The 13,958-nt window shown below is 42.5% G+C and overlaps 1 protein-coding gene across 2 annotated transcripts in view; it reads right to left on the bottom strand.

Annotated features, from left to right (window-relative positions):
- erbb4b (erb-b2 receptor tyrosine kinase 4b) overlaps positions 1-6,716 on the bottom strand; it is a 160,889-nt gene extending 154,173 nt beyond the window's left edge. For both annotated transcript variants that reach the window (XM_086123239.1, XM_086123240.1), the window contains exon 1: positions 6,366-6,716. In XM_086123239.1, the coding sequence (XP_085979365.1) occupies positions 6,366-6,444 (79 nt within the window). In that variant the 5' untranslated portion in view covers positions 6,445-6,716. The remainder of the gene's footprint in view (positions 1-6,365) is intronic.
- Positions 6,717-13,958: the final 7,242 nt, after the last annotated feature.

The raw sequence follows: 13,958 nt of genomic DNA, 5'->3' as shown, positions 1-13,958 counted from the left end.
GCTAGCATTGGCTTCTGATAATCACGTTCTAAAAGAGTTCCAACGGTATTTCGGGGGCTTGCTGATGACGGAATGAGAACCTGACGGGTGCGCTTATTTTGTGCCAGTGTGTGTGAATTACTTTTTTTTATTTTTTGGCAATCTTCTACACAAACACACACACACACTAAATGCTTTTGATCCACATTCAGGGCTCTGCTGATGCTAGAAGATGCCAACAGGCAGCCGCTGTTGCGATGACCGGAGGCGCGCAGTCGATTGGCAAGATCCAGCCCACTGGTTGTCAATCGAACAAAAGCCAGACCCGCCACTGGCCCAGCGGTATGTGGAGCAGGATGAGGGCGGGCGCCTCACTGCCCTGAAGACGAGATAATTTCACCATGGCAAGAAAAAGTGTCCAAATATGTCAAGGAATCTTGTTCTCGGGGATCTTTTGACAAAAGAATGCCACAGAAATGTGAACATGGGACCGAGGAACTGTTTTAATTTGGCCCACTGGCAATGAGTTGTTTACAATGTCACGAAAGAGCCAAAATGTTCCCAATCACTGAGCTGGTCGAGATAAATATTCTCTGCTTATCGCTATTATGTCCCAACCACGTAAAATGCATCAAGATTATTCAAACACACGAATTACCAAATCAAGATTTTGAAAGACGTGTTCAGACTATCTGACATCACTCAAAGGCCATCTGAAATTACATTGTAAATGTAGATTAGCTATGAATATTTTAGAAGGGGATTACTAAAAGAGGAAAGAGACAGAGGAAGCGATTGGAGAGAAATCTGCCTTTTTAAAGCGCCCACGTGCGGAACTGAATTTGAAAGGCCCACATGAAGGTGGAACTTGTCTTTCATGCCGAGTTGTCAGCCTATTATCATCCTTTCATATGTTGGCTACAATTATTAACACCGACCGAGAAAAGAATAATTAAGAAAATTACAATTAAAGTCTACAGAGCGGGCATCCGAAACCAAAGATGAAAAGAACACATTAGAAATATGAAGAACAACACTGCCAGAGAGAGAGAGAGAGGCTCCCGGAAGTCATTCTGTCAGTCACCATCCAACCTTCATGGTCCTACACAGACAAACATTGACAGCCATCAAAGAGACAACCCCCCCCCCACACACACACACACACACACGCGCGGATGCTTCCTCCAGCTTTTGTCACCACATTTTGAAACCTTCCAAAATATGTCTGTCAAAGGTTTGAGCGGCTGACAGCATGCCCCCTCCCTCCGCGAAGATGACGAGGACAGATACAGTACTCTCATTGTGCAGGGAGGGATGCTACTATATCATCGAGGATCAAAAGTCGGGGAAATTGAGAGACATACATCACACGCTTGGACAGGTTTTTTTTGTTTTGTTTTTTTGTTTTTTTAAGGGTTCGAGTGTCAGTTGTGGGCCTTGCATTTTAGAGGGATAGCTCAGAGTAAGTGTGTGTCCGAATAGGGTTACTAGCATTCGCTTGACATGACTGCTCAAAACACATCATGGATCAGGAATTAAAGCACACATTTATCCCTCTTTTTACATACGTGTTGAAATCAGCCAATTTCGAAGGGACTGGATATTTCATGCAAATGAGCCACTGGTCACGACTACCATAGAGTCTGACAACGCGAGTACAGCTTTCGTTATGATGAGAATGAGGGAGGCTGAGCTATTGGCCAGCAAAAGGCTACCTGTGCTGGAGCCCATCAACAACTTTGCCGAATTATCAATTACGTCCCGGTTAGCAGAGGGTAATGCTTCGTTCAAAAAGAAGGAAACATTGCACTTGCACACCTGCATGCCAATTAGCACATCCCTCGCTTCTGGATTTGACACGATAGCAATTAAATGTAGTCCAGATGAAATTTTTGAGGAAAGAGAGTATTGGTCTGTGGTCTGGGAGGGTTCTATGAGTCTCGTGCAGGGTCTTGCATCTTGTAAATAACTAAATCGAGTTCAGAGTGTCAACGTGCATGGCAATTCTGCAAAATGTTGGTTTGGTCGATATGTGAACCGAACCTAGAGGCCATGCACAGCACAGAAGTTATTTTGGTGCCTCTTTCTTTTTACAAAGACAATTCCACATAATCCTGCCTCAGCTTGTAAAGGGAAAAAGAAAAAAAAAACCTCAAGGGAGTGAAAAACAAAAAAATGCACCTTGTCTCTTTGATGAGCTGCCATAATCTTGTTTGCATTTTTCAGACGCATCATTTTAAAAAGCGCTTTACAACGAGGCGGGATGCACCAATCCCATTCCGAAATCCTTCACAGAAGGACAGCCGAGAATAATGATGATGCATGGCCTAACGTATGGACTTGTGTTTTCCCCTGTATAAATGTATCTGATAAATGATCTTAGAGAGCCTGTAAAGGTCACATAAAATATGATCCAATCACTTCTGCTGCCAGCAGACAGTCTAAATGTTGATGAACCCATCAACAAGTCAAAACTAGGAGAGAGAAAAAATGCCCTCCGGTATACAAGGGGGGGGTGGGGGTGGGGGGGATCTGATGAAGTAGATGATAAAGTAAAGAGGGCTATTATGTGGAATAGCTAAGGCATTATTAAATATAATCACAAAAATCATGCACAATAAGACAAATTGAGATAGTGAAGATATACAGACTTTGTACCCCCTTTGTTCATTTCAGGGATCTTGGCATCCATTCTTGTCATTGCACAATTGGCGCTTGTGGATTTTATTATTATTTTTTTTTAATATTGTTTCAATGTATCACGATGGGATGTGACAATCTCTTGGGCCATGTTTGCCCAGAAAAAAAAAATATTTTACAAACTGAATATTTTCAAGAAATGTGTCCCTTGATACAGACGCTGACAGGCTGCAGTATGTATGCCAGGCCTGAAGTGGGCACTGTAACACGGCCACAGAAAGTCACCAAAAACACAGAATAAGAAGCCTGTTCAATGTTCAACCCATGCACTCACAACTAAGGCGGGGAAAGCAAAAAAAAAAAAAAAAAATAGCCTGAAAAACCTGTGCTTCCGAACGAAAGCTCAGATCGCTGCCAAGTTAAAGAAGATCCGACGCGCTGATCAACTATTGTTATCGTTGGCGGGGTGAAGCGCTCGGTCATGCAAACATGACACATACCTGGATGTGTTGTACACACAGAAATGCAAAGGCAGCGTTTTTGAATTGATTCTTTTTTCTTTTTTTAAATGGTCGTAATAGGACTCCCAAAACACCAGTCGCGAGCGGATAAAACGATATAAAAGAATTGAAGATCTTATCCGTGTGGACGAGTTGTACAGTTATAAGAATGTTCTGAACTGCTGGGCTCAGAATACTCCACAAAAAGGAAAGTCTAGCAATACAGTATTGTTAAGTGACGGCACATATAAGCACGCGCTGAAGTGTGGATTAGCGCAGTGCAGTGTGAGTGCGGGCCAAGCAAAAGACAGAGTAGTGAGAAGTATAATCGCCCTGAAGCACTCGAAAGTAGCCCCAGTGCAAGTGCGCCCTCAGGTTTCATGGTATAGCACAGCACCACACATTCGCGTATAAAAACACATCCAGACATCGCCTCCCAAAAATCGGCTCGTTGTGGCTAAAAATCTGAAATTCTTGTCCATTTTCCCTTTACCTACTTCATGACAGCACTGTCCACTGATTTAAAAAAAAATCTGGATTCAGATGATTATATTTCACGCAACCACTTGATGAAATAAAATTGAGTATATTCAACAAAAAAACTTTAAAAAAAAAAAAAGAAAAAGCTTATATACAGCAGAGGCGATCTAAGATCGTTAAAAGACTGCAAGGGAAGCTCAGCATCCCCTAAAATGTAAACAAAAAATAAGCGATCAAATATATGCGTGTACATACAATTGTGCGTACATGTCAATGACTAAATATGCGGTACAACGCGCTCAACTTTTGTTCCGAAACAGCTTCTTATTACTGGTTACGACAAGACTCTCTTCTCATTCATTCCCGCAGCTTCAGTGTGCTTTAAACTGTGCGGATGCTGAGATTTCCTGCATGATGATTGGATGATCTATCCGAGGCTAATCTCTTTTTGATTGACAGCGAAATGAGCCAATCCCTGATCTTTTGGTGGGAGAATCTTTCAATTCTCATTCTGTTCTGAGTTGAACTGGAGACTTCTAATCATTTTAGCGACACTCTCTTTGTTGAAAAGGACTGGCGACGAATTAATCTTTTATTTCTGGTGGGTTTTATTGTAGTTGCAGGACACTAGTTAAGTCCCTGGAAAAGACTCCTTGTTGGTATGACAGGGTCACAGATAATTTTCTTGAAAAGGAACGGAGAGTAGAATTCACGTATAAATATACGGACACATTTTATGATGTCGGCCAAAATTGAGCTTCCCCTCCTTGACAGATCAACATCCGCCACTGATATACAGCGGATGGCTACTACCACTTCAACAATCAATGGTTTCGTGAGAGGCAGCATAAATATATTCCCAACGCTAATTTTTGCTGCAAATCCAAAGCCCTACAGAAATTGCAAAAAGCTGGAAAGGAGGATAAGTATAGCTTATGCAATTTGCCCACATTGCGCCGAGTCTGCTAATTGAAAGAGCCCACACAAAATACACGCAGACGGATGTTATGCCTCCGCTGTCTCCTGTATACGGACAACATGAATATTCATAAAACAGAGAGCTATCTTAAATGAGGCCATATGGTTTGCAATCGGTAGCTATTTGCAGTTCCCTGCTCCAGTATTTAGCAACACTCTAATGAAGAGTGTGCTGCAGTGCAGGAACTCTGCGGCCACTCAGCAAGCCTGCACGCATGCATCCTAGCGACAAGTTTGGCTGCTGAGGTGACAAACTGTTTTAATTTCCAGCAAAGGACTACACAGCCCAAAGAAAATGTTCCATTTATTTTCCGGGGGGACAACAATTCAAGGGGAGATAAATCAGCAGACGTGGACGTATTAGAATACTCTGCACATACTGAGCGGCTCAAATAAAACAAGCTCGAATCAAATAACGCTCATGAAAAAGCAATTGAGCAGGGGCAAGTGTGGGCATGCACAGGCGCTGCTTTCCACATTAGCAACCTCGAGCTCCTTGGAATCACACTAAACCAGCCATGCCACACGTTCAGGCGCACGCGCGAGCACACACACACACACACACACACACACACACACACGCGCGCGCGCGCACACATTACAACACTTCCATCTCGTTACCCTCTCCGTGCCACAAATTAACCAGTGTTTACACTACGCTATTTGCATAATCTATTCTTTCTACAGCTATCTGCGGTTGGGAGTTGTTTTAACTTGACGTGGAACATCCTGAGACGGTGCTCTGTCTGCTAATAATAATAATAATAATAATAATAATAATAGTTACCAACTGTGACAGTCTGGCTGGATTGACTTTTTTCACAGGCATACGTCCAGCAACAAGATTTTTGAAAATGAGCACATCATGTCAATGCCACACGAAGAGTAGCTTTTTTTTTTAATTATTCTATTTCTGACTGACTGTAACTGTGGTTGTTGCCTCAGACTTGTATCTGTGGATCAACAATTCAATATGTCCTATCTCGCTCACATGAATGGGAAAAATATCCCTCAGATTTATTTCGACTAGATATTTTATCTTGTGGCGTACATGGAGAAATTAAAGTGCAGCAATGTAAAAGCAAGCTTCCATCCGCGTATCGTTCATAGGACGTCAACATTCCACATTCTGTTTTCGTGTCACTGTCGGCTGTATGAAATGATCCGATATAGTAAATACAACCCGTCTTCTTTTTAAACGGGTGTCGTGAAAAAATACAAAGTGAACAAGTGCGTGTGTCGGTGCGTAAAGGAGCGCCGCTGCAGCGCTCGTCAAAGTGAGATGCGCATGGACCCCGGGGGGAGTTGCAATAAAATGAAATCGTCTAATTTCACGGTAACCCGCTTTAATAACAAGCCATTTGCAGATTGCATATGGATTGGATAACAGTTCATCGCTGCATTCACGTCCCTGAGGGATTCGTAGCCCGTACGTACTTGGATGGGTTACGATTATCTGTTGAACGCGGAGTAAGTGGTTCTGTCATCACACATTTTGTCTTCAAAGAAAAACAAACAAGGTGAGAACTTTTTAAACGATGGCCAAAACACTCCGACGACAATGTCAATTAAGTATTCAACTATATCCGCAAGCATCGTTCAAACTGCAAAAAAATGACGTTTCAGTATCAGACTGTCAAAAGGACACGTTTTGACGCGCACAAGTTCTTGATCGCGTATGTCAAAATCAAATATGCAACAACAAAAAAAAGTCTCCCCACAGAGCCCATGTGCTCCTCGCGTCACTTCGAACCCGACAAGCAGCGCGCTCACGTCGGCTTCACTCACCTGATTGTGACCAGCTGGACCCAAACAGGAGGCACGTCAGGAAAAGGTCGAGGCAGTACAGGACAGTCGCTTGTTTCATTGTTGCGCTTGCCAGTTATTTCCTTTAAATTCACATGTCCAACAGCGTATCCTGGTTTGAACCACACAACAGGCTTGCTCCTTTCGGAACCAAATCAGCGTCACTTTGGGACTTGGAGGGGATTTTTTTTTTTCTTTTACGATCTCCTTGTAGACTAAGTTTGTCGGACTGTGCTTCGGGTCAACCTGTCAACGTCCACAAGCTCGAAATTGAGACTGGCTGGCTGAACAAGTTTCCAACGCGCGCACAGTAAAGCTTGTCTAAACAGTAAAAGGCTGTATTCATGCCATTTCTCCCCCACTTGTACTCAGTATGCGGCGCCACACTTGATTTTTGCAGACACACCCCCGAGCACTTAAACTCCTCCCACGCAGGCTGTGATTGGCTCAGGTGGCCTGCTGTCACCTCGCGGGGCCACCGGGCACTCACACGCGTGCCCTGCCATTGGTTGACTTGACACGTCACTTTATTTTAAATTCTAGTGTCGCACCTGTCACGTCAACTTGCTCGAGTTCCTGTTGATGAATGCTGTCGCGTCACCAAATGTTGTCTTTGAGCATTTATATACAGGGACAATATGTCGATCTGTTTGCATGGCATGTGTATCCCAATTCCAACCAATATTTTGGCAACAAGTGACGTAATTGAGCCAGACTCACCTGCGGTCAATGACGTCGTCCGCATACGTGACTGCCAGTTAATGAGCTCCATCGGGACAAAAATGTGAAAAATCAGCCTCCTTTTGTTTTTGGTGGCGTGACATTGTCTTCATCTCCTTCATTGTGAATGGCCACTAATTTCTTTGAACATAAATCAATGAAATATGCGTCATTAGGCTTGATCGACACTGATGTTGATACACTTTTGTGCATTTGGTGTACTGTATACATTTATTCCTTTGAAGGACCCAGGCCATCAAAATCCATCTACCGCTGTTTTATGCATAATGTCTAAATGAGTTTGGCGTAGTTTAAGTATAAAGTTGAAGCGGCAGGTTTGTTGATTGTATGCACATTCACACACTGGACATTTTACAGTCTTCAGTGAATGTAGCGTTCGTGTTTTTTGAAATGTGGGTACCTTGCGACAAACCCACGCAAGCGCTTGACGAACATACAAACTCAATGCAAGAATGCTGGGGACTGGCTTTGTTTTCATATTTGAGGAAGTTGTCCTTAGACTAAATCAATAAAGTCATTGCTTTATTGTCATCTTGCACCCTGGTAGCAAGGAACTATGTTGAAGTAAGTCCAGGAGCTTCATTTAGACAAAACTAGTGCTTTGTCACCATCTCCTGCCATCTTGTTGATATTAAAAGGAGGTGAAGAGTTTAATTTAAGCTAAATGCATTGCTTTCATCTTCTTGCACCATTAGGCAATTCAAAGCTGTTTTAGGCAGCTGACAATTGTTTGCAGTTTTTTTTTTGTTTTTTTTTGCTATTTGTAGCAGGTCTCAGTCCCTCTCCCTAGGGAATAGTGAATGTTCACTGAAATTGAGATGACCAACGTTGGATAAGCTTTTGGCTTTTGCCTTTCAGGTGTTGCCACAGTGAGTCACTCACATGATATGATTGGCACAGCTTTTACACTGGCCACATAAAATCTCATCTAGGGGGCCACTTTTGGGAGGGAGGGTTCTGGCCGTCTACTGTGCTTACTACTCAGAAACTCAGCTATTTGCTTTTTTTTTCCTTTTACCTCTTCTGTTATTTGCTGAAAAACTCACCTATTGGTGTTTTTGTAGCTCTTTTCTTAGTGCTGCAAATTGCCACACGATGGCGCCAAATCTCTTGCTAAATGGGACTAGGTCACGTTGGAAGAATGTTGAAGTGATGCTGTGTATTTCGGCTGGAAGAGCTTGACTTTGAATGTTGGGGAAGGAGCTTGGATTTTTCATGTCAATTAGGCTCATCTTAGAAACCGGCCATCATTCTGATTCACGTCTCAATTCCAGAGGCCGCAGATCGGCCGAACTCGCTGGTGACTACTCACATTATAGATTTGTGATTGTAAATCTGCTTTAACATTTGTTATTGTCTGCCCCATCAGTTTTCCGAGCACATCAGGGAGGAAGCATGGCTCTTGGTACATCCGACACCACACAATATTGGTCATGATAATCTTCCAATTAATTGGGGCTTTGCTTTTTAAAAAAAAAAAAAAAGGATTGTTTTACCCACTCACATGTTGAAAAGAACGTGCGGCTCATTTAAGATGGATGAAGGATTAAATCAGAGGTCATGGAAATATGCTGCAGTGGGGAAGTTGGAAATATCCCCTTGGGAGCCCTTTAATGTGTGAGTAATATTTCTGACGATGGTACGTTTTTGTCTGCTTGATTTAAAAAAAAAAAAGAATAAAGTTTTGCTTCGATAAATTCAATGAGAGGATAAAGTTATAATGTATCAACACGCGCGCGCACAAACACACGCATCATTGCACTCGGTCGGACAAGGTCGGACATTTCTGATATCAAGGTTTTATGGAATGCAGCAAGAAATGCACTGCTGCGGCAATGATTTTCAATTAACAATTTTTGCGTGGCACTTGGGCATTGTACTGACATCCTGATGTATTAACAGAGGTTGCAGTCATTAATTCCAGACTTGGACCCAGCAACAGCATCTCTGGGATTTCACGGGCATCATCATTGCTATTATGCTTATTTATTATTCCCTTGCTCATTATAGCTGGACACATCCATAGCTGTATTACTCAACAGATTCTAACTCGGAAGAAAAAAAAAAAAAAGCATGTGCGGCTATAATTTGGGCGGTGTTTGCTCCTATTTTTTCTCAGCTCAAACCGAGTCATCATCCATTTCAAAATATTGGACTTTTTCTGCAAGTCCATCAAAGGTGAGACAGAAAAGCAATGAGGAATCACAACATCAACGCTTTTTTTGAAGAAATCTAATCCATTTGTCGTGATATCATTTCTACACCCACTCAATGGGGGTCACAGTTTGCGCAATGTCTCGGAATCGCTGTTGTATTCTGCGATGGATCAATCTAGTGTTTCTGAACCTTTTTCTTTTCATGCTTCACATCACTTGGGAATGCTCAGTCTGTTCTGACAAACTCCCAGAAGTCATTCCTAAAGTCAAGTTATACCCAAGAGATTTGAGGGTTCTCTCGCCACTCCTTAGTATTGTTTTGCTGCAGAGGGTAATCCGTACACTTTGATTTCTACTGTTGGCTGTTTTGTTCTGAAGTTTCGATGCTGCTGTTCTTGATGGGTTGTTTTATTACTTTGAAATCAGTGACGCAGGTCTTTTACTCCAGGAAACAATGTGACACAGGGTTATTACCTTCCAGACCAGATGCTGCTTACTTTTGCACTTTGAAAGAAAGACGAATGCCACCCTGAGTCTCAATATGTCCACACATCTGGACATTAATCATGCAGTCTGACTGCGACCTCGCATTCACGTTCACTGCTTACACACACACACACACACACACACACACACACACACACACACACACACACACACACACACACACACACACACACATAACTTGACAGGCGCATAGATAATCAGATTTTGTGTCATCGCATGAACTAAAAATGTATTTAGCTTTGAAAGTGAATCGCAAATTAAGCGCTGTCACTCCATAAGATCGAACAGGCATCCTTCCGTATGCGCTATTCGATGCATTTACCGCAACATACGTGACGCTATTACATTGAAACGTTTTATTGTTGCTATTTTAAGGGCCATCATTATCTTTATGCTATTCCGAAAGACTTTATTAGCCGCAATAAGCCTGAAGGAGGTGGCTTACCTTCCTTTTATTTTTCCAATACATCAAAGTATTTGCCCGAGCGCTAATCGAGTCAACCGCGTAAACATCCTTCCTTTGCTATCAGCAGGTTGTTCCTCTCCTGAGATTTTTTTCAAGGCTTTTGTTGAGCTCCAAATGAGAAGTGGGCGGCTTGAAAAGCACACACGCACAGTTAGGGCACAACATTCTATATAGTGAAGCTATAACTAACTTTAAAAGCAAATGCAAAGCCAGTTTTCACTTGGGGAAGAAAAAAGTTAAGAGGCTTTCTGTCCAGCTTTCCCGTTGCGGTATAAAGAGCGCACTGAACTGTGAGGGGCACATTTTTGAACCTCCGCTGCAGTATTGACCCCTCACCAGTGGGTGGCGGTCGGCCTCACCTCCAGGGTCAGCTGATCAGCAGACTGACTCCACGGGTGGTGAGCGAGCCAAGCTGCCCCCAACCAGCTTCCTGACTCAGTGTGACATTGTCTTCCTCGCCCATATAAGCTCGAATAAATATTCCTCAGCTTTTAATAACACTGACGCCGCAAATTTATTAGGCAATGTATAAAAATGAGAAGTGGCAACTTGCTATGATGGGAAGCTTGACTCTCGATAGGGCTCAAATGACTGCCGTTTATCACTCTTAATATCATCGTAACATAATTTGGGGAGGTGGTGTTTTCATTGAATATTATGCTTGAGGAGACACCTTCTGACAGTATCGCCCTAATGCTGTCAATAAGGCAATTTATTCCTGGTGTTGTGAGGGGCAATGAGACAGAGCTTCAAGTGTTCTTTCAGACATTCCCCGGTGTCTTCTGTACAGCTAATCTAATACATAACCTCCTGATTTGTTTAATGGATGAGCCTTTGCTGCAGCAAGAGGTACGCCAATAAAAGCCGGGGCCCTCCCGAGGCTATTGTGCCTCTTAATGATGCCAGACGCACATTGTGAGGGTTATGAAGTCATTTTTTATCATCCTGTACATTGTTTTGCTCCGTTGGTGGCGAGCAAGTAAAAAGCAATCTTATCCTTGCACATGGAAGGAAAAATGTTCACGGCGATGAAGGCGTGGTGCAGGCCGAAAGAAACGTTTTGGACACACAACAATAGTGTGCTTCTATTAGCTGAATGATACTCATATTTATTTTTTTTAAATCCATGTTTGAAAGTAAACTCACACGACAGGTCTTCACCAATCCCTGCCACAGTTTGGTTTTAGCCACAAGTGATTATACTCAACCAAAACCACCGCGCCCGAGTAAAAACAACCAATCCAAAAATGAAGGCGCGACATGGCATGAGATATGAATTGTTTGTCTCACACACACACACAGACACACGCACACACATTGAGGTTGGCCCTTGTGCTGAGTTGTTACCTTACAGCAGAAACGCCCGTCATACATAATGGAGTGTTTTTTTGGGGGGGGGGGTAGTGGAGGGGGCAGTGCCGATATTCTTGTATATCAAATGACAAGCACAAGAGGGTGCTAAAGAGAGGGCTGATTTTTGTATTGATTTATCACGTGCAAATATCAAGTCAGAATGACTTTTGAAGCAAACTTTAACTCACTGACTGAAGTTTAAATCAACGGACACATTAATACCAGTTTTTCCCTCCTACAGCGATCATTACCTCGATTGCCGAGATGAAGTGCGCAACACAACTATTTGCCTACAACCCAGGTGAGTCCACATTTTCTGAATGGAGGTCCATTTCTCATCACGGAGTGGACTGAAACTGCGTCTGCAGCCTGGCTCAGTGAGCAATGAGCAGCGTTAGTCCATTACGCACACATGATTACGTGGCCATTTCCTCAGCGAATGAGTCTCATCAGAAGTCACTGGAGAAGCCACCAAGTGTGTAATTGTTTCCCATTAAGGGGGAAACATCCACTGCCAAAGAGTTGCATCTCACTCCAGAGTGAGCTGATGAATGCGCGCAAAGTGAAGAACCCGCCGTGGGCTGGGATGGAATTTCTGAAAAGCCTCGTCAGTCTGAAGGTGAAAGTGATTTATCTTGGGGGTTTTTTTCTTTTCTACGATTTCAATTTTAATGAGAGACGACCGCCCCCCCCCCCCCCCACACACACACACAAAAACATGAATCAAAACATTATTGCATGTCATTTTAATTTCTCTTATTTCTCTGTCATTTCATCGAACAATAACCACATTTATGAAAATTTGTATTGTTATATTTAGATTTACATGATGATCTGGAGATTCACACGTTTGATTCCCAGCAATGTTTCCGGCGCCACTCTTGAGACGTTTTAGTCAATTCAATGATTGACATGAGACTTGACACCGAAGGACAAAATAGAGAAAAGCAATTTGGTGTTGTTATCAATTCACTAATCACTGAGATGAGATACTCGCCATCAAGTTGATGGGAGTCGAGACATAAAAACGCTGCGGCGCTGAAATTCGTTTATTTTTCCCTTTTACAATGCTGACATCTGGAGGACTACAAGAAGAGTACACCCAATTAAAATAAAATAAAAAACGAATCGTGTTCGAAATGATCTTGTTTTGAAATGACTCCTGTTTTGAAAAACGGTATTAATAGAGAAAATATTTTTGCATTGAAAGACGAGTGATAAATTCCCGGTTTCCTTTGCGTGATTGCCACTGAATGTCAGAAAGAGAATTAAAAGAGCAGCTATTTAATATGAATATAGAAAAATAAATAATTTTAACCACGTGAAGCCTATTGGGTTGACTCGTATATGAAATACATTACAAATACAACTGCCTTGTCTTGCCCTGCCCTCAGGTAAATTGGTGAAGATAAACGTCTCTTTTAATGACTGCATTTCCTACTCTAAAGCATCAGTCCGTGTCTCTTTTGCATTCACAGAAGTAATTACTTCTCCATGTTTGAGGTATGTTTGACATGCGTCTGTAACAATAGTCATATCTTCTTCAAATAAACAAATATAATAACCATAATTATCTGGCTCGTTTTTCTTTCGTGGTAGCATCATTCTGCTTTATTCTCAATTCCTCTTCATTTTTTTTTTTTAACTTTTGAAGTTTCTCTATCACTCCTCTTTTTCCGTGTACGCTTGTGTTTGTTTCACTTGCATGTCGGCTGAATGGTGCGGCGTTTCACCGATTGTCTTTTGTTTGGGATTACAAAATCATCCTCTGCGTCAAGCATTTCATCCGTTCTCAATACAAACTTCAGAAATCAATGTTTTTGTGGCTGTCTGTTGCTGGGATAGTATACGATGTCGGCTGGACTATTCTTATGTCGGACAAAAAAAAAAAACGCCCCTCTCACATGTCCAACTTTCCTTTGTGATGGTCTTGGTATACACAACGCACTTTAACTTGGCAATATTTAGCCGTCTGCCTATCTGTTAAAATGTCCTACGGAGTTTATTCAGCGCGGTTGCAGAAGCACCAATTCCGTCCACAAACTGTCAATGAGCGTACATCAAGCCATTTTAAATAACGTTCGTCAGTACCATTTTGATGTGCCGAATAGGGGGGAGCTAAGGTCTCATTCCGATATAAAAAACAAAAACAAAACAGCACTGGGTTACAGATAGTCGTCTATGAAGTGTATATTTACAACATCTTTCGACACTGGGCTACATCACCGTGTCCAGAGGTGCTTTCGCCCTCATACAGGTGACCCTCTCCCAGCGCAGTACCCCCGGAGAATCTTCGGCGTCCGTCATCCGGCGCGTCACGCATTTACCAGCCGCGGGCTCTTGTCGTCCAAG

Source organism: Hippocampus guttulatus, chromosome 11 (assembly GCF_054856545.1).
Source record: "Hippocampus guttulatus isolate MCC_2025c chromosome 11, RoL_Hgut_1.0, whole genome shotgun sequence".
Lineage (NCBI taxonomy): Eukaryota > Metazoa > Chordata > Actinopteri > Syngnathiformes > Syngnathidae > Hippocampus > Hippocampus guttulatus.
The sequence above is the reverse complement of the archived record's forward strand: the minus strand, read 5'-3'. Positions and strand labels throughout refer to the sequence as shown.